This window comes from Pholcus phalangioides, unplaced genomic scaffold, assembly GCF_987345545.1.
Source record: "Pholcus phalangioides strain wild (caught in Gottingen) unplaced genomic scaffold, Ppha-v1.0 ptg000016l_1, whole genome shotgun sequence".
In the NCBI taxonomy this organism is placed as follows: domain Eukaryota; kingdom Metazoa; phylum Arthropoda; class Arachnida; order Araneae; family Pholcidae; genus Pholcus; species Pholcus phalangioides.
Window position 1 is genome coordinate 2,340,389 of NW_028301609.1, and position 27,125 is coordinate 2,367,513.

General features: G+C 38.6%; 1 protein-coding gene across 2 annotated transcripts in view; it reads left to right on the top strand.

The window, feature by feature from the left end:
- Ac76E (adenylate cyclase type 2 Ac76E) overlaps positions 1-27,125 on the top strand; it is a 303,933-nt gene that overhangs the window by 94,888 nt on the left and 181,920 nt on the right. For both annotated transcript variants that reach the window (XM_089245805.1, XM_089245806.1), the window contains one exon: positions 12,642-12,853. In XM_089245805.1, coding sequence (XP_089101931.1) covers positions 12,656-12,853 — 198 coding nt within the window. In that variant the 5' untranslated portion in view covers positions 12,642-12,655. The remainder of the gene's footprint in view (positions 1-12,641; positions 12,854-27,125) is intronic.

The window sequence follows — 27,125 nt, forward strand, 5'->3', positions numbered from 1 at the left end:
AAAAAAATCTGATAATTTCTTCCTCTGCACCAAAAAAAATCTGATAATTTCTTCCTCTGCACCAAAAAAATCTGATAATTTCTTCCTCTGCACCAAAAAAATCCCCCTTCGTGAGAATAACTTTCTTGCAAATCGAATCCAAATACAGAGAAACCCGGCTTTACGCTATCCCGAGTTGCGTGATTTTCCTGCGAGAAATGCTTATTTCTGAAAATCAAGCATAATCACGCACGGGATTATTGCTGAGATAGTAGAGATTATTAAGCGATAAATGAAGTAAGAATTGCTTCATTTGATCAGAACATCATATGTAGTGAAACTACGCTGATTTTTAGAGGCCCCACACACACACACACAGTATATAAAGGTGAAACTTTGCCGTTTATTCAGAAATTGAATTCCAAGGCTTCTATGGTGTCTGACAATTTTGCGGTGAAAAAGTCACTATTTCATACCTGAAGTCATGAGTGATTGCCAGTCTTAGGAAAAAAAAGCATTGGTTTAATGTGAAACGCTCACTGATGCCAGTGCACAAAATCTCTCAAATAATTTCAAACCATGTGCTGTTTACTTGCCCCCAAACACAAACAGCTTGTTTCTTATGATGGACCAAGGTGATAGGGGCCATTCAAGTATTACGTAAGCAGATTTTTAGCCATTTTTGACCCCCCCCCCTCTTGACAGCAAAAGTCAGCAAAACACTGACCCCCCCCCCCCCCCCCCCCCCCGTCAGCAAAATATCGTCAGCAGCATAGAATATTTCATTTCTTCAAAAAGGCTAGTTGATGACGTAAGCAACCTTCAAACCTCTCTCTCCCCCCCCCCCCCTCGAGGCTGACGTAATACTTGAATGACCCCATATGAAAAGTAGTAAGAAGGAAAAAGACGCGTTTTTTTCTTAAATTCAATTTTCTTTGTTTTTGTATTCAAAACCATACCCGGAGTTACGCGAACTCGATTTACGTGGTTATCGTTGGTACCACATATCGCGTAACTTCGAAGTACAGTCTCGTTACAAACTAACTGGAATTTAGAAGAAACGACTAACAGACATTATGTTGTTCTGTCTAGAAAGCATCGCCTTGAATCCTGCCCCCCCCCCCATCTTCTACTTCTTCCACACAAAGCAGATACTGTATAAAAATGAGATGCCTAAAGAACAAAATTTAAGGGATTTGAGTTATTCGCTGATTTTCCGTATTCGCGGTCACCCTTGGAACGTAACCCCCCCCCCCCCCCGCGAAGAACACGAAGGGATGAGTGCATTACTGTGTAACAATTCCTTTTATTTTCATGAATTTTTTAAACTATTTATGAATTTATGGGACACTCAGTATTTAAATTCATTTGAATTGCATTTTTCGGGCTTTCCACCCGCTCTATCGCATTGTAAAGTGCAATTCTCAGTGTCATTGGTGGCTAATAAACACTTTATCACTTACTCTGTTATTGCCTTCGAGAATTTATTCACCTGCACCATCTTTTGGCATCTGCAAAAGGCGACTTTTCACCGCCATATTTTCGGTTTTTAATAGTAATTGATTCAGAAATAACTTTTCTGAGACATTCTGGAAATTATGCAAAAACGTGGATTGGATTGGCTGGTAGACACAATCGTTTCCCTTATTGAAATACGAATCCATGACCAAAATCACGAGTATTTCTCGCAGCACTTTAAAGTAATAAACTTGAGCTCCTGAGGGAACGATGAGACTCACGTGCGTGGGTTGCAGGGATGGGCTTAAGTATTTTGCGGCCCGGTGCAAAAAAAAATCGTGGCCCCTCTGAACAGGGGTTTTCTAGTACCCCAAAACTCCTTCTTAGTCAAAAAATGCCATTTGGCAATAAATATGGACAAAAGTGTCCGCTTCCCAGTGAAAAAATTGCAAGTGCGCCCCCAGGCAATCGAAGATTTGGGACTTTCAACCTTAGAGGTTCTCTATCTTGGACTGAATTTTAAACTATTGCTTTGCTAAAAAGTTATTGTTATTGCTTATTGTTTTAATTTTTTTACATAAATACAAGATGGAACAAAAAATCAGCCGAGGGGTCTAGAGACCCATACTGGATGATACATTGCAAATTTATAATGAATAATAAGGAACACAGTTACTTATTAGTAAACAACATCAACAAACTAAATCGGGGAAACGAAATACTAGAAAAACACATGCACACGCACACACAAAATGGGGAGGGGGTTTCAAAAAAAAAAAAAAATCAAATGTCAAAACAAAACTTTCGCATAATTTGTAGTATTTTTGGCAACAGCAAGGAGTGCAATTTTATGAAATACGCATTGCATGATTTTCAGGTAATATGCAAATAAAAATCAATATAATGTTCCAATGCTTAAGATCAAATAGATTCATAATTTAACTGATTGAGGAGCATAAGGGGGCCAAATCAAAAGAAACTCTCGATGTCACTGATTGAAAAAAGATATTGCTTCACGTGCCTTTTGAAAGGTAATAAGTTAGTAATGTTAAATTGGAAGGTGGTAAAGAGTTGCGAAATTTCGGGATGAGGTAAGTAAAATGCTTCTTCAGAAGAGTTTTGTGGATAAGTGGTAGAGAGTATATATATTGTTCAATCTATTTGAGAAACGGGAATTGTCTCCAGAGGTAAAACAAATTGTCGTTTAAAAATAACTACAGTAGATTTGTAGAAATAAAGCTGACGTAGGGGAAGTCAAAATGTAATCAAAACATTTTTATTCCCTTTTGCTGCCCCAAAAATTTTTAGCGGCCCGGTGCGGCCGCACCCTTCGCACCTGCCTAAGTCCGGTCCTGGAGGGTTGAGAGGACGCGTCCACTTTAGAAGGACCTACTACTACTACTTAACCGGGTGCTTCTAAAAGTGTGCGTCGCGGCTCAAAGGGGAGTCACGCTTTCTCAAGGATGTCCCGGCGATATGGAACTATTTGAAGTAGCTACTTCAATGCTTTGAAAGGGTTGTTTTTTAGACAACTCCAAGGTGTCGCGGATAATCGATGGCAGGATAAGGGAGGAAAAAGGTCAGGTGGAAAAAGTTAGGGAACCACTGACATGCATCTCGTAAACATTCTTCTGGGGATTTTCTAACGAAATGCCATATATGCCGGAACGTGTGTGTATGTGGCCATAACGTATTTATGTTGTTAGAACACTTGTTTCTCGTTATATTAGTGCTGCCATCTGTCTCCCATGTTCTGAAGTGAAGATGGTAAATCCTTGAATTTTCTTTAATAATCCTTAATCATGTTGTAGGTCTGCTTGATCTCTGCGGTGAGACACTTTCAAATGAAACACCGGCTCGTATTCGCACCTCAAAGTTGTGTAGAAGGATCTGCAAGATCTCACGCACGCGTTAACAGGTTAAACTGGCAGAATTCGGTAGATACAATACGCCAATCCTTCTTTTAAGTTGAAGAATGTCATGCAATGCGTATCTGTGCCGATAAAAAAAAGTCTATGCTTCTATAATATACTGTACTAATTGCCCAACTCTCATCAGACGTATGTATACAACCAAGGGCGTAGCGAGGGGGGGGGACTTGGGGGTCTGGCCCCACCCCCGAAATGTGAGAAAATGACCGAAAAAAGGGAAAAAGATGGCCAAATCCATTGTTCCGTCACTTTGGTCCCCCCCCCCCAAAATGAAAGTAGTCCCCCCCCCGAACGAAATTTCTGGCTACGCCCCTGTATACAACGCATGCGCACACTGCCAATTCAAATTTGTGTATGCAATGCTCTCCATATAGGTTATAACAACGCTGCATCATGAAGTATATATAATGTACATGCATTTTTAATCGAAGCCGGCGTTTAATAACATCTCATGGAAATCAAAATTATTCCATGAATTACGAACGAGGGAACTCTTCAAAATTCAAGTTACGGTAAGGCAAGAGTACTTCACGAAGTTACGCGGGAATATTTGATGGAGTTGAAAGTTCCGCACGAGTGTAAAATGCGATTCGAGCGTTTTCTGAGAACAGCCATCGTGAGTAACAAATCTTAAAAGAGGAGGACAGTGAGAGAGATAATTGGATAGCTCATTACGCGGGTATACTGAAGTACTTACTCTGTTCCTAGAGGACGTTGATGTATTTTAATTGAGTGAAGCCTTTGTAAAAGCGTTATGAGCTTGCACGGGAAAATGAGCGAAACTTAATGAGAGTTTCATAATAAGCTCATAACCGGAATCCCGGGATAAAAATCCTTTTTTGTACTTTTTTTTGTTTTGTTTCAATTGTTTCCAGCTCATCGATAGCATTCATTTTTCCTATGGGGTAACACTATTCTGACCTCGTGAAGGTATTACGATAGGTTTACCATAATTCACGTTTCTCCATGTTTTCATGTAATATAGCGTCGTCACATTTTTCGAAAGAAAAACCTAATTAGTGGATAAGTAATTAAGCGTCCACGTGCAACGAACAAAATTTTTTTGTCTGTAATTTTAGAAAAATGTCAATGCGAATTTACTGTATGTATGAAAGCAATTGTATCTCAATAAAGCGCATCTCAGGAAGGTTATTACATTCACGTTCTTTGTATTTAACGATATAATACACTGCCGTAATGAAAAAATATTGGATAATTGAGTTATTGTTGGAAAAAAAATATGTGTGAGTGAGGATACGAGAGAGAGTTAATTAGCCGTATTTATATTAATTATAACAATTGTAATTAATCATAAAAAAATACTGCAGCATTTATTACGCGTAACTTTGCACGCGCAAATTATTCGTTTTGGATTAATTTTAGAATCATTGTTTTTTAAAGTACAGTCGAATCCCGTTTAAACGAAATCTTGTTGTAACGAGCAGTTTTGTGATCCCCCGGATACGTTTACATAGGAAAAATGCAGAGACCCGGAATTCCTTTATAACGAATTGATTCCCCCGGTCTCTAGGAGTTCGTTAAAACGGGATTCGACTGTAATACAGTCAAATCCCGATAAGTCGAACGTGCAGCGGCCGACAAAAATCTTCGTGTTAATCAGTTCGACTTATCGGAAATCCCGATTTCGTAGTTGGGGAAAAAAAGAAAGGTTTGTTAAAAAATAAAATAGCGCTATTTATACGAATATCGTATTAGTAAAACATGTTACATTACTGGAGATGAAGAAATCCGAAAAGATAAGTTTTATTCTAATTTAATCACATTTAATTATCGAATGCAAATATTTAAAGATAAATTAGACGTGTATATACTGCATTATGGAGACAGAAGCATACGTGATACTCGTATAAATGAAACGAATTGTAAGTAAAAGTGTATACAAGATTATTTTTCGTCAAAAAGTGCAGGGCGCGGTAGCCCAGGTCGATAAGATAGTCGTCTCAAGTACCAAGGGATGTTTAGAGGTGTCGCGATGTCGATACCCGGTTCATCCTTGTCAGAAAACTTTCCTGACAGTGGTAAACGGCGACTTGACCGCAGCGAAAAATTGCTACCGCAGGGCCCCATTGAGGAGTTAGCGTACCAACCTCTCGATGAGTATAAAAAAGAAGCCTGACGTTCGGAATCGGCAATAAATTGTAGGTTCCATGGTCCAATTAGCCCTCGTGTGCAGAAAATGACCGTGGTGCGACAAAAATGATCAAAAAATGCATTAATTTTTATATTTCTTCCTTTTTTTGCCCTTCTTTTGTGAGTGCTAAATGCTAAATTCTGTTGCTAAATTATATTGCTGAATGCAAATTTAGGCTGCTGAATCATATTGCTGAATGCAAATTTAGGCTGCTAAATCATATTGCTGAATGAAAATCAACAAAAAATTTGCTAATCGATATTTAACAGCTAAATTGAAACTTACTATAGCAAAATTCTGAAAAAAACCTCTTTAGGGGAAATTAGAATGTATTTCCAAAAAAACTGAATATATTTAAAATATTTTTGATTTCAATTAAATTGTTTATTTCAAAACTTTTAAATAAAATTTTCTAATTCTCGGTGTCCAAAATTTTAATGAAGACATCGAGTTTTACTTGGCTCCATGTGTATACGAGGAAAGCCGTGACAATTTTTGATCAAGAGAAGTTTTAAGGTTGAAATAATCATTATAATCAAAGAAAGATCTCGGAAAGAAAAGTTTCCAAATTAACAGTGAATATTATTGTTTGTAACGCCATCTATTAAACATCGATGACACTAAACACCGTTAAATTGCATCCTAAGCCCTCCAATATTTTCAATGGTTTGTTTATATTTCGTGTCAAATTATTGTTGTTTAAATTCCCGTAAGGTTGTTTTTTGTTTCGTTTTTTTGTGTGCGGAGATAAAAAAATTTGCCCGCAAACTAAGTTCTAAAATAGAAAATTCTGGACAATAATTTACGAGTGGATAGAGATATTTAATTTTTTTAGAGCTTCAGAAATTTCAAAACACAAATGTTTGGTAACAATATAGTACTAGTTGATATATATATGTTACTGCCAAACCCCCCTGAAGTGCGGCGACGGGGTCGGCCACTTCACGAATTGGCCAACAGTTTGAGCCAAAGTCAGAATTGCTGAAATGATTCGGATTTTGGGCCGGCCATTTCACGAAGTGGCAGTAGATCCCTGGCGAAAACTCGATGTGCTGATGTAATACGGCCCGGAATTTTTTTTGTCGCTAAACGTGTGATACATTTTTAGCTCACTAGCTATACATAATACACTGGCGTGCTTAGCTCCATGTGACGAGAGAAACAAACTGAATTTTTTGGGGAAAACTATAAAAATAACTATATAAACATACAGTGGAACTTCGGTTAACGCGCAGTTCGGTTAGCGAGCAATTCTCATAACGAGCAAAAATTTTGAAAAAAAAATTGATCCGATTAACGAATGATGATTCGCCATTGCGAGCGAAAATTTTCCGTTTTGTTTATTTATTGTCACGTTTTCACAACTAAGCTGATGATTTTTCGCTTTCGTGCACACACGTACTGTGGAATTGTAGGTAACATTCTCCCCTACAGTGTCCGGTCAGCGTGCCTCACTGGAAAAATTGAGTGTGACTATTATACGAAACTAGATGTCGCATTGTAATCGAGCGTATGTGCACTTCTTTTTTATATAAATTCTGCTTGGCCAGGAGTTGACCATAGACGAACTGAGGGACCTCCATTGCATGCAACAGCAAGAGAGCTTATATTGAAGGTATCTTTTTCTGAGTAAGAGAGAAGTACCTCACTTTTCAAATGTGATTAGAGAAATGTGTAAAATGTGGGAAAATTCTGTAGAAAAGTACCAATGAAATAGAAGCAAGCAATAAAAGTCACACAAAAAGAATAAGAATTCAAACAACAGTTAGTCCGTAAATCGTCCAACACGACAGTCTTCTCTCTCGTTGTTTAGAGTAAGTTAATTTGTATATACATTATCGCATCTCGCATGTTTGTTTATGGTGGGGTATTAAAATTATATATACTGTACATGTTTCACTTGGAAGCTTTAATACTTCACCTCTCTTTCTGTGCGTGTGGCCCCCTCCAGCACTTGTCGTGGCTCCCCTTTCCATCTGTGGCCCCCTTTTAGAGAACCCCAGGGCCACAAACGGGCCACATGGCATCAGGTTGCGAACTACTGTAGTATAACATTCAAAGAAAAATTATTTCACTGGAACTTTTGCTGCCACCTATCGAATAAAACTGTTACAGTTTTCAGATTGAAGTTGCTGACCAGCTTGTGAATAGAGTAATAAAGTAATAAAAAAAATATTGCATTACATTAATAATATTTTAAAAAACAATATTATGTTTAAAATAATCAAATCTACTGAAAAAATTTTATCAGTTGATGTTTGTGGACAGTAATATGGTATCAAAAAATTTCGTCAAGTGTGGCCGTCTTTCACTTTGATGAGTGATTGAGCTCGAAGACGACGTAAATTAGAATCAACATCAATCCTCGCACAACCAAGGACGACCGTACTTTGCAATTTTACCAATGTTATTTACTTCACAAAAACATTAACCGTTAAAATTTTAAAGCAAATTTGACAATTTAATAAATATTATTATTTAAAAAAATATTTTATTATACTATATTATAATATTTTTTCAATATAGTTCACCAATCGGAAAACCTTTTACCAATGTCAATTGAAAAATCATATTAGTTTCATTCGGTAGATGGCAGCAAATATTTCAGATCAATGACGTTATTAACATGTTAGATTGCAGTGGTTCTTAACATGGTGCCATATGACCCTCCATCGTCTATGGGATAATTCTGGGGGGTGGAGCACAGGTGAAGGGGAAACCACGACAAGTGCTGAAGAGGGGCCCTGCGAGCGAGAGAGAGAGGCGGTAGATTTCAAGTGAATCATGGTGGGAGAAAATGCTAATACTTTCTGAATACAGCACAATATGGAACCAGGACCATCTAAATCCGTGGGCCCATATGGACAGGACCCGGGCCCTCATATCCATGGGGGGGGGGCACATGATGAGATCTGGTATTACAATTTCTGGATGTAATTAATATGTACGCTATTACTTCTCTCCAGCCAAGTACGGGTGACCCCTGAACACTTTGAGTCCCTTCATAATATGTGGGCCTGGGCCTCAAGTTTGAAAGGGGTGCTCATGATAACGATATTTGGTCAAAATTTTCGAGAGCTTCAATATCTGAATAGCATACTAGACTTTCATTTCTATTCAAGTACGGGCCTTAGAAAAATTACTGTATCCGGGGGGGGGGGGGGGGAAGCCGATGGGGCTCTTAAGACGACCCTGCACTTTTCCTGAGGACCCATGATGTTGAGACGCTCTCCCCGCAAGAGGGAAGTTCACTGATTTCTAGCCCAGGATAGGCGCGGGCCAAGGTCAATATCTCTGAAAGTTCATTGGCTCGGTCATATATATGTATTTTATTGTATTATATATTATTACTATTATTATTGCATTGTATTATTGATTAAATGCTGTTCTTATTAGTCATTTTTATGTGAATGACTAATTGTGAAACGAATTATCCGTGTTTCCATTTTTTCCTATGAGGGAGTTTGATTCGAATAGCGAGCGATTCGTATAACGAGCACGTTCGCGGAGCGAATTAAGCTTCGTTAACCGAAGTTCCACTGTATAGTTTTTTTCTGCCAAATTTTGGAGAAAAAATGATTACCGCATCGTGACTGCGGTTTGATGTGTTGCCATAATTAGCGTGGACATAATTGCACTATCACGAAAAAATACACCAACTTAACGATGATCCCGAATCAGGTCTGTGTTACCGGACTTTGGCCAGGCATCACCGGCCACTTAGTAAACTGCCTTTTGGTGACTGTAAATATCCATTTTTTTTCTAGTTGTGTGCCAAAATTGCTTAGAGCTCCATATCAGAGAGCTTCAAATTATTGAAAGCTTTCATCAACTCTCTGAAAGTAGTTCTTTCATGAAATCTGAATACTCATCAATTGTGGAATAACATTTTTCATTAATTTAGTATTACTTAATTAATTTCAAATTCCAGTCGATCTCGAAATATTATGTCCTCAATTATGAATTTCCACTACAAATTCTCTCGGATTTCTATCATTAATTCTGAGAATTTTCATTAATTTCATTTGGTGCTGGAACTAATTGTTTTCTTACTTTTGTGTCAATTCGAAATTTCCATTAGTTTTGAGATAATTTCTTTCATCAAGTCCTGATTTCCATTAGCTCTGAGAATATTTCGTTCATCAAGTCTTAATTTTCATTAGCTCTCCCATGATTTCTTTCATCGAATGCTGATTTCCGTTAGTTCTGACTAAGATTATTTCTTCCATGAAGTCTTATTTCCATTAGCTTTCGGACTATTTCTTTCATCACCCCTTAATTTTCATTATCTCTCAGGCTATTTCTTTCATCAAGTCCTAATTTTCTTTAGTTCCCTTATTTTTTTCATCAAACCTCAATTTTCATTAGTTCTGAGATTATTTCTTTCCTCAAGTTCTAGTTTTCAGATTGTTTCTAGCATCGTCCAAATTTTCATTAGCTTTCAGATTTCTTTTGTCTTAAGTCCCGATTTTCATCGGTTCTCACATTATTTCTTTCATCAAGTCTAAATTTTCAAATTTTCATTAGTTTTGGAATTATTTCTTTCATCAGTTCAAGATTTTTCCAGTTTTAAATTTCATCAGTTCGAAATTTTCGTCATAACTTTCATTAGTTTTCGTGTTGATTTACATTTGATTACATGTTTTTATTTCTTCTTTTTTGTATGGATATTTTTTTAGCAAATCCTGTATACTTTAATGCATAAATTTTTGTATTTCCAAGTTGTTGATGCCTTTCGAACCTACACTCGTTGTACAGAGTATGAAGTTTTATGCGGATTATCCGATATCTCTTGTTTTACAAGCAGTAATTTTATATTCAGAAAAATATATAAATCTACGGGTCAAATTTTTCCCCGAATAAAATATTTTGCATGAGAAAACTACGATCAGCGTTTCGAATGTAAAATATTTTGCACACACGTGCTTCCCAGCTTTAAAAAGAAAATCAGTAAATAAATAAGTCGGGGTTAAAATTTCTTCGATCTATTTTAAGGTTTTCCGGATCCAGTTCACGCAATTTTTTCCCGGTGTTATGTTGCGCGTTGGAGGGAAGTGAAATATGGGAAAAAATATTTCCCGTGAAAATATATATATAAAAAAGGGGAAAATATCCAACAGAGAATCTATTTCCCGATGCCGTATAAATTGAAACTTACATATTTTCGGATTTTTCCCCAAAAAAATACGCGTTTTTGTAGTTTTTCGGGTGTCATTTCATCGCTTGTGTTCAAGGTGATATTGAGAAGACACATCGGGATTTTCTCAATAATTTATTGAAGGTACGGTTCTGTGAATGTGTCGGAATTTTTTGCAAATGTCTTTCCGCCCGTCTATACCAAGAGATGGTACTTCACCACGCCATTTCGAAAAAAAAAATGTCTTCTTCAGGTGCCACAAGAGATTAAAATGCAACTTGACACATGAACACGGGTACCCTAAAGCTAGCATCCCACTATGACTGGGTCTAGGCATCATCCTCGGGCTTCGGGGAAGTAATAATTTATGGCTTCCAATACAAGGGCCATATGGAATAATGACGGAACGGGCGGTTCTTCTTCCCCCACCAATCGTCTTCCTTTGAAAATTCCGAAAAAGTACGGCTTTCCTTGACTCCGGCTGTGGTTGCCGATAGCATTTTTTGCGGTTTATGGTCCAACAAAGACGTTTTATTATCTTTTACCTTAATTAACTGACCCTGCGTCAGGATCCAGTAATAGTGGGATGCCAGCTTAAAAAGCAACCTACAAAGTTGCTTGCCTGTTTGTAGTGCTATTTATATGCTACATTGGATAAGTGGGATATGGTAATGCCTCCTATAGAGACATAGGAGATACAGGAGGTGGTATACATAAGGGATGTTGGCTATGGGCCCAGGACAGCGCCTCCTAGAGATAGAAGGCCTCCGCACTCTGCTTGTGACGTCAATAAGTAGTCCATTTTCCCTCAGAATATTCAGGAAAAAAAATTCCCTGCTCGTGCCAGTAGCATCGTCGTGAGGAAAAGAAATGATCGGGCTCAGAATTGGCGATTTCTGTGCCCCACATCCAATCACTATCCGGTATTTGTGAACCAATCAGTAAGATTCGCCGCCAAAATAAGAAGAAATGAAATAGGATGCTGTGTTTCAAAATGTGGCAAACTTGCTAGGTAGTCTGAATAACGTTTATGGCAAACAGTGCAGAGACCTTCTATCTCTAGGAGGTGCTGACTCGTCGTCCTCGTTAATATAGCATTCAATGTCAAAAATAGCATTCTTCGTAAAACACGTTTAAAGTCTTTATTCGCGTATTACTTGTACGTAAAAACGCAGCACTAAAGTGAACGTAACTTTGATTCTAAGCATCATATAAACAAAACAAAGCCCGTTTTGGAATCACAACAAATAGGGCTTTTATAAAAAAAAAATGAAAATCCATATTTTTTCTTCCAAAATGGCGTTTTCAACGTAGTCGGATACCTTAAACGCTCATAATGTCAGTACCCAACTCAAGTCAAAAGCGATGGTATCGTCAGATGAACATTGAAAAGGTGATATTACTCCGATTCCAACGTAACTTCTCGTCCGGGCGCCAGACCATTACCTCCTACATACATACCTATGTATATAGGAGGTAGTGACCAGGTCCGCTGCCCTGATTCACAATAAATTGTTTTAAGCTATTATCTCGATCAGTTCACAACTGAAATAGACGACATTGGCATCATTTTTTAACTATTCCAGACAAAGCCGATGACAATCACGTGAATACTTACCACGTGATTCGAGCCGCAAAAAACGTATTCACGTCAACACTTGCGGCGGAGTCCATGGCATCCTACCCGGATTATTTATGTCTACGACCCATCTCACAAATTTTAAGATTTTAAGTAACTTGACGTCATTTGAAAAGTTTTTGTGATTTAAAGTATGTTTCTAATGTCAGCGGTTGGAGAGATATCACCGTGCAAACAATTTGGGATAGCCTGTATAGTGTTCTTGCTTACATGAATCAGGGCTATGTGGTATTATTATATGGCCCTGACATGAATGAATGATGCACTTTAGATTTCAGATGACATCATCGAATTGTATTGTTTAGTATGATGTGTGGTGATCACATTTCAATATCGATTTTTCAGGTGAAATTAGCCTGATGGATATGAGTTCAGAAGCGATCAACTCCGGCGGGACCCACTCGTCTCTGTCGCAGCTTCACTCCAGCAGTGAAGTCGAAGACCTGAAGAGGCGATATTGCGGGAGATTGCAACATTCGCTGTTTCTGTCGTTGTTGCTCGTGTGCTGTCTCTACGGAGGAGTTTTTCTGCTGCTGGTTCTCGTCATATACCCACACGTGAGTTTATACATTACCCCTCATTATTTAACATTTTTTATTTAACCCCCTTGACAGTGACGCCTGAGTCCAGTTCGAGCAACAGAGATATTTTATATTTATGATTTGATAATTATATTCGATACACTTGTTTAAGAAGTTACACTGTCAAGAGATTATACGATCAAGGCCATAATATTAATTGATTTTCTTCCTTGAGGGCAATTTCACATACAGCAAACGCAAACCAATCAATAAAAAAAGTTTCTTTTCTGTAATAGTTTTATCTCAGGCGTGAAGAAAGGTAAAAATACTACTATTTTTAGAGGTAGTTATACATTTTTATGCCAAACTGCCATTATCTAGAGGGTGGGGGTGAGTTTTCATTGCATTCTATTTAAATAAAATATTGGTCATAAATTCTGAAAAGCATATTTTCTTCAAGTTGAGCGAAACTCGAATAAACGCACTAAATCTTGCGGAGACGTATATTTCAGTTAAAACTTAATAAAACTCATTACTTCAATCATTTATTACCAAAAAGTCTATTCAAACATTTAATAAAGGCGCATGACATTTGAATTTTACCAAAACTTGGGAACTTTAATTCAATCACCTCTACGGTTCAATTAGAGATACGCAAATAAGGAGCAGAATGCCTCCAAATCGTTTATTACAGCAGTATGTGCTCCGCATGACTACCATCACAGGGGATAACACATTGCAGGCGAGTCACAAATCCAGCAACGGCAGAGTGCAGCAGGCTCACATACACTGTTTGCAATGGTGAACTGATTGTGGATTAGGAGCGCAAGTTCTTATAACCGTCTCATTTGCATATTGCAAGTCTATAGTACCAGCACCACCTATTGGCTGTTTTTTTATTTATTTTTCCCCCCTGTCAAAAAATTCCCTGGCCTAGCGATGCTAACCAACACCACCTATAGAACAAAGCCTCCGCACGAAGCTCGAGACGTCACTGAAGAAGACCATTTCACCTATTGTCATTGGATATAGAAGGCCGACGCATGCGATATCTTTACCTTTTATTCGCATTATATCCAATGGCAATAGGAGAAATGGCCTTCTTCATTGACGTCACAAGCTTCGTGCGGAGGCCTTGTTCTGTAGGGGGTGTTGTGCTCTAACCCTGCAAACAGTTTTTTATTTCGGTTATTTTTCCGGTTTTTATTCATTTTTAAAGTTTCTACGGACTTTTTGCCAACCGTGTATTTTGTGGCAATACGAGAAATAACCCTGCAACAATGTGTGTGCTCGGTTTCCCAAAGAACTGGGAAATAGACCGCGAATACGAAAACCGTGAATACCGTGGGCCGACTGTATTCTGTAATAATGTGCACATTTTGGACTCCTGTTCCCCACAAAATACGTAAAATTGAAGTTAAAAGGGTCTCGACACGTTTTAAAAGCTGGGGAATTGTTAAGATACCTCTGGCCTGGCCTTCGAAGACTAATAAGAAAGTATTCAATTTTTCATCTGATACTGTATTCAATTTCAGTTCGTTATGAACGAAACTGGTAAAAACTGCGTGGAATAAGGAAGGCAGGGTCATGTGTGTGTGTGTGCCTCCAATGGTGTAGAATCTACACTGTAGATGGTGGCACGCTTTGCCCAGTTTGCAGGAGGACCTAGGTTCGAGTCACGGCCGTGACCAGCTTACTTTTTCTTTCCGAGTTCACCTCGGCATAATATCCAGCGAAATGTCTAATTTCTAGAAGAGAAACTGGTAATTATAAAAAAAAAAAACTAAACGCAATTTTTCTTTTATAATTCCACTTATTTTTAATAGTCATACGTCATTTATATCATCACAGTCAAATCAGTGAAAGTATTTGCCAAGTGAAAATTGGATTTCGCCAACGTCTATTGCTTGTCGCGTTGAATTTGCCGAACCAATAGACGTTATTTGCGATCACTCAGAGGATACCTAAACGTCGAATTTTCGGGAACGTTAACAGCAACAACGTCTGACAATTCGGTGGAGATTGGAAACGCGATGAGTTTTGTGTTTGTCTTTCCCATTCTCTCTGCCACCCGCATTTGTATCCATTCCGTGATCCGAACGCAGTTTAGGTTTCGCTCTCATCTTTCTCTCTCTCGCAATAGGCTAAATTGAAAACGCAATATCCATTCGCCCTGTTTCGAAAGAGACTACATTCATCCATCGAAGAGGGTTCTGCAAAACTCTCGTTTATATCTCTGAGAGCGAAATCATTGTGCAATGCAAATTTCGGGGAGAGAGAGAGAGAGCGAAAATTTTTCTCCAGCCTTTGGAAACGCTCGGTATATAGTACTCCAAATGGAACAAATACTATTTGCTAAAGGCTTGAAAATTGCTTGCTTATATCGGGTATTACATCCGTGTGTATTCCGTGATACTTTAGTTTTCTAAACTTTCGGGCACAGATGGTTTTTCCGGGAACGTTCGGGAATTACATCTACGATTGCATCGGTATTCCGATCCAGAGCGAATGGTTTTTTTTTCGAATGGATAGGAGAACTAATCTCTCGATTGTTATTTGATAAAACTAGAAAAGTTGCTTTAGAAGTGTCAGAATCTCATCTAAGAATTCCGAACAGGTTTTTTCCCCCCATACTAAAACAAAGAGAAGCAAACAATATGTCAATATACAGAGTGATTCGGAAAAGATGGGAAAAACTTTAAAAGGTGATAGTACGCATCAATACAAACAATTGTCATCAGAGAATTCATGGCCTAACATGAAACGCAAACGCGCCAGCGCGTTTCGAAGCGGTCGCTCCGCAAACATTAAAACGGCATTCCGTTGGAAATTTATCGGAAGAAAAAGAACACCACATGCATGCAAATGGATTGGGGGGGGGGGGGGAAGAAGAAGAAACCGCATGCAAATCTGCGTCACAGTGCATGAGACCGGGAGAGAAGCAGGGGGGGGGGGGCAGTTGAATTTTCTCTCTTTCCAGAAAATATATCTTCGCATCAGTCAGCTGTTAAAAACCTTTGTATCATACTGTTTTCTTTCCTTCTCTAACATGCGGTTAGGTTTGGACAAGGTTGCCATACAAGATTCATCGAAAGACTGGCTATTTGTGGAGATGAAGATTATAAGGAAGAAAATTCATCACTGCCCCAACGGGGACTCTAACCCGGTCTCTCGCTTGCCGGACGAGTGCTATACCATCTAAGCTATGGAAGCAGATAGAACATATCAATCTTGGAGCGTATATATATGTTGAAAGGCACCGGACATGGACGGCGTCAACAATCAACTAATAGCTCGTGAATGACAGAGGCCAACCAGATGGCCAAACGCATGTGGCAATAGCTTAGATGGTAGAACGCTCGTCCGGCAAGCTAGAGACCGGGGTTCGAGTCCCCGTGGGGGCAGTGATGAATTTTCTTCCTTGTAATCCTCATTTCCACAAATAACCAGTCTTTCGATGAATCTTGTATTGACAAGTGGAGAGGACATTTCCAAATGAATTTTACCATAGTTATCAACGATACGTCAGAGATAATCCGAATTTCTCGCTTGTAAGCGAAGCGGTTAAACATCAAGGACGAGGCAGCTATTTCCAGCTCGTACGTCGGACTCACATTGCCTTCCCGTTTGATAAAACCGAATAACACATCAATTTTTGAGCCAACTTACCTTCAAAATTGTATGTTTATAAACTCAGTAGGACCTCCTAAATCCGGACTCCTCGTTACCTGGGTTTTTCCTTATTAAGGAATCTTTCGGATTATGGATCCACTTTTGTGTTATTTCCCAATTTTTCATATTTAAAGCAGTAATATATACCTCTTTGATCACTTTGATTCATATATTCCTTTGAAAAAAAGAAATTAATAAAGCAATGAACAGGGTGATTCTAATTAAATTTCCCGTACTCCGAATAGTTTCTCTTAAAAAATAACTCTTCCGAACACAACCAAATTTTTAGGATATCTTAATGAGACCACGGGAGAGAGATTTATGCAATAAAAAAAATAGTTCAATTTTTGACTACCGGGGAAAAAGTGGCGCTTTTTTATCGGTTTTTTTTTTTTTTGCATGGTACATAAAGCGTATTCACACTTGGTACTAAGCGTACTACATGGTACTAAAGCGTATTACACAGTGCATCAGACCGGAAGAAAGGATCCCGTTTCGCACCGCTGGTGATGCAAGCGCGCAAATGTTTTCGGATTGGGCAACCGCCTGTTGGGGAAAACGCTCCCCGTTCATTCGTGCTGCCTCTGTGGTACTTCCGTTTGCAGCTCCGTAAATGAAATGCATGTCTGCTTTTTTCATTATTAGTAAAGTGCTCTATTATCCCGTACGTTACAACTGTTAGAATTATTGCACGCTGGAATAACTTCACAGGGCTGGCATCGGCGTCTTTTATTTACTAAGACGCAGATTTCCATGCGGTTTCTTCTTCTTCCCCAGGTTTACATTTGCATGCATGTGGTGTTCTTTTTCTTCCGATAAATTTCAACAGGAATGCGAACCGTTTCATGTTAGACCCATGCATTCTCTGATAACAATTGTTTGTATTGGTGCGTACTATCACCTCTCAAAGTTTCCCCGTGTTTTCTGAATCACCTTGTATTATTTAGTATATGCATTCTGTGAATTTTTAAACCATGATTTCAATGATATTCTTTGTTGGATTGAAGCACTGAGACGTGAAATTTGCGTTAAGTACGGACCAGTTGGTTTCAGGTCAATTATCAGATTATGTTTCAGTAGGCGCTCAATTAATTGTCGGATGTAACCGAAAACCGAAAACCGTAATTGGTGAAACGGGGTTCCAATGGATAGTTATAATCCATCAAACCCCCTTCATCATGACTCTGCCAATTCCTGTGCAGTAGTGCGCTTTGCAATGATAGTTAGATTCTAATAAGGTGGGTGAAGACGTAGGTTCACCTGAGACCCAAGGGGGTTTTTTTTTTTCTTTCAAAAGTTTTCAAATGTTCATAGACCTGGCAACACAGGTCGAGGCATGTGTAGAAAATTTTTTGGTCTTTTTAATCGTGCTTTGTGTCTACTGTCGTATGATGAAATCTCCGCAAGGTGTGGAAATTCAGAATCGTTCAATTTATCAAATAAGTTCTTTGCCAGTTTCTTTGCATATGACGTTACATCAGCCACTCCGGAATCACGTCTGATATTAACGTTTCTAACGTACCAAGGTAGTCCGGTGTATCTCCTCAGAGTCTTGTTCTGAAATCTCTCCAGAGCGATGATATTCATTTTCTTCGAGAACAACCAGACAGGCGCAGCATACAGAAGAATCGGTCTAATTGCCATCTTATACAGAATAATTTTATTTCGAATTGAAAGACTTGAGTGCCTGTGGCTTAGTCTGTTGAGCATGACCGAGGCGACGGTCGCCCTACGGATGGTATCAACACACTGCCGGGAGAAACTGAATCTCTTGTCCATTATCACCCCCAAATATTTATTGTGAATGACTGGGTTGATTATAACTCCTTGTACCTCTATGTGTGCTTGTTGTGGTAATGAGGACTTGTTAGTGAACCACATGAATTTGGTTTTATCTGCATTCAGTTCAACACGGGTTCGCACACACCAGCGCTCGACCAATCTTACCATTTCTTGCAAGTTTGAAAGGGCCTTGCCAGGGTCCCTATCTGTGCAACAAAGGGCACTATCGTCGGCATAAAGAGCGGTGAAACCCTTAGGGGCAACTGGGAAGTCATTCATATGAAAATTGTGTAGGATAGGACCTAACACACTTCCCTGAGCTATTGATGAACGAATCTGTCTAGAATTAGATATTGAGTCATTTATCTGTACTCGGAAGGAGCGCGAGTCGAGATAATTGCTCACAAATTTTATGATGTTATACGGTATTCCCATGCGAATCATCTTAAACAGCAGCCCATTGTGCCAAACTTTATCAAAAGATTTCTTTAAATCGAAAAAGGCTACTGCTGCAGTGTCTTTATAAATTTTGGCTTCTTGAATTCGTTCTACGAACCGCAATAATTGAGTGGTGGTCGAGTGCTTGCTGCGGAAACCGTGCTGCTCTGGACCGATAATGTTATTGTCCTCTACAAATTTGTGTAGTCTGATGGCTACCACTCTCTCAAAAAGTTTCCCTAATGAACTGAGAAGTGAGATTGGGCGCCAATTATGTGGATAGTGTAGGTCATGTCCAGCTTTGGGGATGACCTTAACTTTAGCGAGTTTCCATTCTGCCGGAAAGTGGTTTGTACGAAGTAATTCGTTGAATATGTTGACCAGCTGGCGAACCATATTTTCGGGGAGATTCTTGATAGTGTTGTTGGTGATGGTGTCCTGACCAGGTGCTTTTTTCTTTTTGAGGTTTTTGATAATGTTTGTTACTTCTTCAGTGTTCGTAGGAAATAAAGCAGAGGGTTGCTCTGGGGGAATATCCCTAAAGAATACTTGAACTTCTCTGTCAACACTGGCAATAAGCTGAGGAGGAGTGTTATCACATGGAGAGAACTGTCTCTCATATGTGTCAGCAAATATTTCCGCTTTATCACTGTCACTATATACTGTTCCGCTTGTGCCGACAATCGGAGGAATCCTCGAATAAGTGGGCTTACATGTTTTATACACTTTGTATAACGTGCCATCAGCACAATTTGCCTCACGTAAAAAGCTGAAGTAACGCTCACTCATAAATTCTTTGATTTCTCTGGATACTTCTCTTTTTATAGATCTGTATCTATCTTGGTAGTACGGATTTAACGTTCTTTGCCATTTCCTCCTAAATTTGTTTTTTAATTTGATGCGTTCCTTAATCCAGCGGGGAATACCCAGTGGATTATTAGTGGGAGCATCTCGGGTGGATTCCTTAGCAGTGTTAGTGATGGTTTCTGTGAGAAACAATAAGTCAGATTCAATTTGATCAATATTGCCACCCGTGAAGGAAGGCAAGGTGATTCTGGCCAGCTTTCGCTTAAATAATGGCCATATCACTATTTTCTTTGGTTTACATATAAAAGGAATATTGAAATCCGCTACCAGAAATATAGGGTTGTGATCAGAATCCGTGACAGGTTGAACGTGAACCGACATAGTAAATGTAAGGTTCTTAGCAAGCGCTATGTCAAGAATATCTGGTGACTGGCCAGCCTGGTCAGGAAAATGAGTTGGAGTGTATGGCGCATAAGGTTGAATGCTCTTTCTGATACAAAAATTTTCGAGCACCCTGCCTTGGGTGTTTGTAGAGTACGAGTTCCACAGAAAGGATTTAGCATTCATGTCGCCACACATTATCACTGGGTACTGACAATTGAAAAATTCGTTAAAAAGTGGAATGTCTATAGTATTTCTCGGAGGTTTATAGCACACTCCTATCCTAATTTTTTGATTGTTTACGTAGATCTCTATTGCTATTACCTCACATTGTGTCGAGGGAGGTAGCTGAATAATATCATAATTAATGTGTCGCTTTACATATATAGCTACTCCTCCTCCTGGACCAAAGCTTCTATCCTGTCTGATACAGTCATAATTTGCTACTTTGGCAGTGTGATAAGGACGAAGCCAAGTTTCCCCCACCAGTGCCAAGTGAACACCCTCAGTGTCAAGGATGTCCCTGAACTCAGTCATGCTAGAGACCAAGCTTTGGGCATTCCAAGCCATGATCTTCATGTTATGCAACACAGCATTTGGTGTACTAGACATTTGTGAGTGTTGAAGCAAATAAGTGTTCAGCTGCATTTAGAAAACAGTTGAAGAAGATTTCTATTTTCTCCTCGTTTGAAGTAGCTCTGAGGATTTTCAGAAAGCAGTCCTTCGTAATAGATATTAGTTGTTGAATCGGGAAAATTATGCTATTAGAGTTCATATTGATATCGTTATTTGCTATTTTCGTGGGTTCTTTTTCCACACGGTTGCCACCACACATGTCAGATCGTTGATTCGAAGCTGTTGGTTTCACCACATTGCAGTTTACTTTACTGCTATTGGAAGCTACTTTGGAGACCCGCACGTCTCTAACAGCTGTTGCCGGTGATTCACTTCGTCGAGGAGGGGACCTCAGTATTTTGGCAAAAGGCACCATCTCGTCGGTAGCCCGCTGAACCACAACACTCTCGTCATCATGAGTTGGCACTGCCTCGGCCGTTGGTACAGTAGAAGTCCTTTTAGGTTCGTTGAACCTTCCCTTCCTTCCTTTGGGCCAGCCTCTAGCTGAACTGACGCTTGAGCAGTCATCATCATGGTCATCTTGAGATTTATATTGAGATTTGTGACTTGGTCTCAACTTGTCGGATTGTCTATCATTCTCATGATTATGCATACCAATATTTGGTCTGTTTCTTGGTATATCTGGACGTCTTGTCGTGTTTTCATTTCTGGCCATTCTGCCTTTGCTAGTGGGGCACGATAAACAGCCTCTGTAATTTGCACTGTGTTTTCCTCCACAGTTGGTGCATATCGGGTCTTGCTCACCCCGCTTCAGACTGCATTCAGAGGAGTGATGTTCCCCTGGACACTTGACACAGCGTGGATCATTATGACATGACTTCGATGTATGTCGCCAGGCCTGACAATTGAAACACTGGACCACACCCTGGCGTTTTCTATACATCTCAACTCGAATTCTGATGTAGTTCAAAGAAGTCAACTTATAAATTTCCTTACTCCGATTTTTTCGGGGCATTTCCACTAGCCAAATCGGAATTGGTATTACTATTCTGTCAGGGCCCTGTCCTCTATGGCTTTTTAACTGAGCAACATTTATGATTTCGAAGCCCTCGGCTTCCAGCGACTCTTTGATCACTTCACAGGGGGTATTTCTTTCTAAGTCCTTGATAACCACTTTTATTGTCTTATCTGAATGGAGCATGTATGTGCTATACTTTATGTTATTCGCATCGAACATTTTTGTAATCGCACGGTGGTCATTTTCACAGTTCAAAAACAACATCATATTTTTACCGGCTGTTTTTGCCGAAAAAGTCTCTTGGCAGGTGCTTTTAATTTTTTGCAGCAATTCCATCCAGTTCCCATACTTGGTAAGAGTCAATGGGGGAATGCGAACTTTCTTATGAGAGACTTCTCTCCATTGATTAGGATTATCAGGGTCTGGATCATCAATTTCTTCATTTTTTGAATTATTTCCAGAGTTTCCGATATTTTGTCCTGTATTTCCCGCATTTCCTACGGTACTTGTTGATGGTATAGCTTTAGTGACATCGCTCCTGTGCGTCTTATTGCTGGTTGAGTCCTGATTGGCTGTAGCAATGACGTCACAAGTAGCTGTTTGCCCATTGGCTGGAGCGACTACGTCATTACTTGCTGTTACAGCATTGGCCAAATCGACCTTTGATGCGCTGGCCACAGCGTAGGCACTAACAAGTGGGGATTCGTTTGAACCATCATTACACAGGGTACCCTGGGGCACCTCACACCTTTCTACAATAATGGGCTCACAAATAATGTCCTTCGGGCCATTATCTCTCTTCTTTTTCTTCTTATTTCTCTTTTTCTTCTGACCTCCCTTTCCATTGACGCTATTTGCATCGTCATCAGATGATTGATGGGGAGAAGGGCTGTTTTTGCGAAATATACCACAAGATGATGCCTCGGCATCGAGCACTTCACCGAGTTTCCATATCATAGCATCCTCAATTTCGTACTTGTCATAATCAACTTCACAGTTTACGAGCCTAAAGCCCAGTTCAATAAGTTCACAGAAAGAATTGTTACCACTGCACGCGCCTCTTGAAGACGATTTAATCTCTGCATGTCTCGTACGGGACGAATGCATGTCGAGAGTTTTTAGTATGGCGACTATTAGGTCGTGTCTAACACTAGTTTCGTTAGGGGCCTCGTCGTCGTCACTACGTGCGTTCATATCATATTCAAGTAATGAAATATAAGCATTAGATACCTTGTCCCATGCCGCACGATGGCTGGCAAAAGAAATCCCATGCAAAAAACACAGTTTCGACATACTCTTACTTCCCATTTTCAAGCGCACTGACTGCCCAACAAAAATGAAATCGGCATAATCAGAAGACTCACCCCTCACAGCAACCCACGGCGACGAATATTTTCCGACGACGAGGCTGAAGTGAAGTAAAAGTCAACCACACCAGTCCTTGAGCTGCGAAAACGTGAAGAACAATTGTCGGATGTACGGTCAAGCCGTGGTAAGTTACTCATACTACGGCATCTGCAGGGTGACCCATAAATTTGTGAATAGCTTCAAAATTCATAAAAACTGAAAGAATTGGTATATTTGAATGCGGTTTACGAAGAAGTTATTCTCACGAAGGGGGGTTTTTTGGTTACAGAAAAAAATTAGTTCAAATTCCTGTCGATAGAGGCCACTGCACAACAGTATATTACTGGAAATAGGAAAATGAGAGTCCTGTGAAATGCAGGGTGTACGATTAGCAGCTTATTTCTGAATTTTCGCGTTACTTGCGCTTACATGAAGTTTTCATTGCGATGTTGACATTGCATGAAGGACTATTAGTGAAGTAGTTTTAACCTCAGCCGTGAATCGCCGGCTGAAGATTTACGAATGCTTCGGATGCAGAAGAGATTGAAGAAAGTTTCATGCTAAACTGAGGAGAATCAGGTTCAATGAACGTGATCTGCTTTGGGGCAGTGCCCTCTACGGACAAAAATTAGAACTACATTTTTTTTTTTTCTGTAGCAAAAAAAAACCCTTTGGCGGGAGAAATTTTTACAAACCCCATTTTGCAACGATTTCTTCAATTTTTATGAATTTTTAAATTATTTACGAATTTATGAGAATTTTTATGATCGTCTTATATGTAGCACCCTCTACAGACAAAAATTTGAACAATTTTTTTTCTATACAAATAACTTTTCTTCTCATATTTTCAAAAAAAAAAAAAAAAAAAATTTATAGGCCACCCCATTGGCCCGTTTCGTTAAGAGCGGTAGAACGGCGAACGTGCCGCGGAACCGCCGAAAAACGTTTTATTCAGGTCAGGTCAGGTCAGGTCATATTTTCAAAAAAATTATCAAACTATTTTTCATCGAACATGAATTTTCATTAAATGTGAAAATATTTCTGCTAATAATTATTATTTTTTCATTAACTATCACTAACTCATCAATCGGGAAAAGAAATTGCCATCAATTTTTCTGAAATAATTTTCTTCTCCAATCAAAATATTATTATTATTTCAATAATAATTAAACTATTTCTCAATCATTATTTTTAAAATTATTTCTTCTATTAATTCTGAAATTATTTCTCTTTCTAATTTCGAATTTACCTTTACCAATAATTGTGAAATTACGTTTCATGAATTCTGAAATTAGTTCTCATAAATTCAAAAACTCCTGAAATGTTTCTGAAAGCAATTTTGAAATTAATTTTTCCATCAATTACGGAATTATATTTCATTAAAGCTTTTTTTAGTACGAATTTGTGTGAATTCTTTAATTATGTTGATCATAATTGAATGGCCTATGCCTTTTTAATTGGCAAGGTGGGCCTTGGCAAAAACCTTAGAATCCCACATAATGCAATCCCGTTATAACGAACGCCAAGAGCCCGGAGGAATCACTTCGTTATAACAAAATTTCGTTATAAAGGAATTCCAGGTTACCTAGCATTGTTCCTGTGTAAACTTACTTGGGGGATTAGAAAAGTGTTCGTTAAAACGAGATTTTCGCTATAAGGTATTCGTTAAAACGGGATTCAACTGTATATAGAGTTTCTAGCCATGAGTTGAAGAACCCCCGCCTTGGAGAATCTAAAATCTTTACCGAGTTTTGAGTGCCGTGTGTCTATGCCTACCATCACAAAATCACCCACTTGGCAATTCTGACTTATATTCATACACTAACCAGTGTAATTCCAATTACTGAACACAACTTTTTTGGGGTATTTCATTGAGTAGAAATTCAGTTCTCTCATGGTACTTCAGTGAATTTTGGCTTGCCTGTGCGTAGAAGGACCAAAATCATATTAGGCACAATAATTTGTTGTTGTTTTTTTTTAATTTGGTTCCACACTCACCAAAATCGATTAACTTAATGAGGAAAAATAACCTGAGTGAAGCTCGTGCTTATGAAATGCAATTTGTACAGTGTATGAACATCTAAAGAGGGAAAACAAATCCGATTAGACTTAATCCACTCGATTAGAAATATCCTGTGACATGAAAATTGCTAGACATCACACAGTTATAATTGCCTTCCGTCTCAAAATTTCTCCTTTACACAGTGTATGATGTTGTCTTACATAAATAATAGAGAAGCATCTCTCTCTCTCTCTCTGTCTGTTATTTTCGGGAAGGAAGCCAGTTGTTACCGCGAAGTGACAACTGTTTTCTTCGCTTCACATTTCCAATGGCATCTGCTTCGTCACGTAGGATGTTGAATGTTTTGTTCGAAACGTGATTTCATCGGTTGCTGATGCCTGTTGGGAATATAACGGGGGAATAAAAAAACAGTTTCGATTACGCGGTACGATTTTTCCTCGTTATATTTTATTATGTATTTGGCGGAGGGTATATGATAGAACAGCATTCTTTAAGGGGTGTCATGGGTCATGACCCCTGAAATCGAATGTTAAAAAATGAAAGTTCAAAAATATTTCGTACTATGAACTCCGACCTACGTAGCGCCCGTTATGGTGGACGTATTTCATTGAAACTTGGTATATACGGTATTTGAACCCATGGGGAAAATATAGCTGCGATAAAAAAAAGCACCACTTTTTCACCTGGAGGCCAAAATTTCAACTATTTCTTACATTCAACTTTTCTTTTTCCCGCGATTCATATATCCTATGTATCAAGTTTCATCGAAATACCTCCATCAAAATAGGCGCTACGTACGTCTGAGTGTGTAGTGTTAGTTTATTTATAACCGCTCTTGTATAACTTTCAATGTTAAAAAGTCATTCGAATGAGAAAAATATAGTGTAGATTAAAGCACTGAAAAATTACATTTTATATAATAGGTCTATTTCTTTCTCGCTAATAATTAAAACATGAGAAATTTCACTTACTCCATTCACGTAACCAAGTCCAAGTCTTCTTTTCTATATGTCATGCTTTACTCGGCGAGGTTTGTTAAAGAGCGCACGTACAACATTTACCAGCATCCATCATATATAAACTCGGATATAACAGCAACAAATTACTCTTTACACGAACGCCGCATATGTCTGGGTCTCCATTCTCCCATACAAGGTGAGGATGATACGAGAGCGAGAGTTCAAAATTATGCAAACAAATCGTTCCCTCAGGAAGTTTTAAGGAGAAAAGTTACCTCTCTTTCTCTATTTCATAAGAGAAATATTTCGAAATTTCTAGATAATCCTGTTATTCGATGTGGAAACCGTTGAGTCCCGCGATCTGCTAATCTCTGAAAGAGAAAAACTTGATACTCCAATCTGTTTAGATTGCGTAAATTTGGAAAATTTCAGTTTACGTAAATATGAAGGTCTAAAAATAACTATCTGTAACTTGGTGAATAGTTTATAAAATTCTATTATTTATTAGGTATCCGCGCGACTACCTTTCTCCTAGCATTTTTCTATAAAATGGTGCCGGAGTAAAATTCAATAACAATTTTTGTCAGAAAGTGTCTCAAAATGGTGAGAAAACGGTAATAAATTTTGGACTACCAATGTCATTTTCTATTAATAAGTCATTTTTATATGATAAATTTTAAGCAAAATTCATGTAATATTCGAAACACGATTGCAAAAAAAATTCTATGAATGAAATTTTTTTCTTATTTTCGCAGTACATTCAGCTAGTGATGATGATGCAGGTTGTGAATCAGAATTTAAAGGATTGTATGATGTGGTCATGTATAAGTTACACTCAAATCCATTGATGAATTTTTTGAAATTTAATTTAACATATCGTGTATAAATCACTTTAATTAGACAAATAGATGCGATAGACCTCAAATAATATTTCATAACATTGAAATATATGGAAGAATATCATGTAAAAATTTTGTAATACATATTTTTTGAAATCATGTGTCAAACACGAGAGACCCTGGGTGTAAGTAGATTTGAACGACCAGTCTCGGAAGACCTTGCAACCCAAGTTTGGGTCGTGACCCATAGGTTAAGAACCCATGTTTTAAATAGTACGAGGGACCTACGTCACCTTGTCGTTTGATCAGAAATGGACTTTTTTGGAGACTTTTGTTGACGTTATAGCGAAAGCTTGATAATTTTCAACGGCTTTATCCGAGCAGTTTTTGTTTCTTTAGCATTAGCTGTTTGAAAATCATTCGTTATAGCGAGATAATACTCGCTATAAGTCGTACTCGTTGTAAC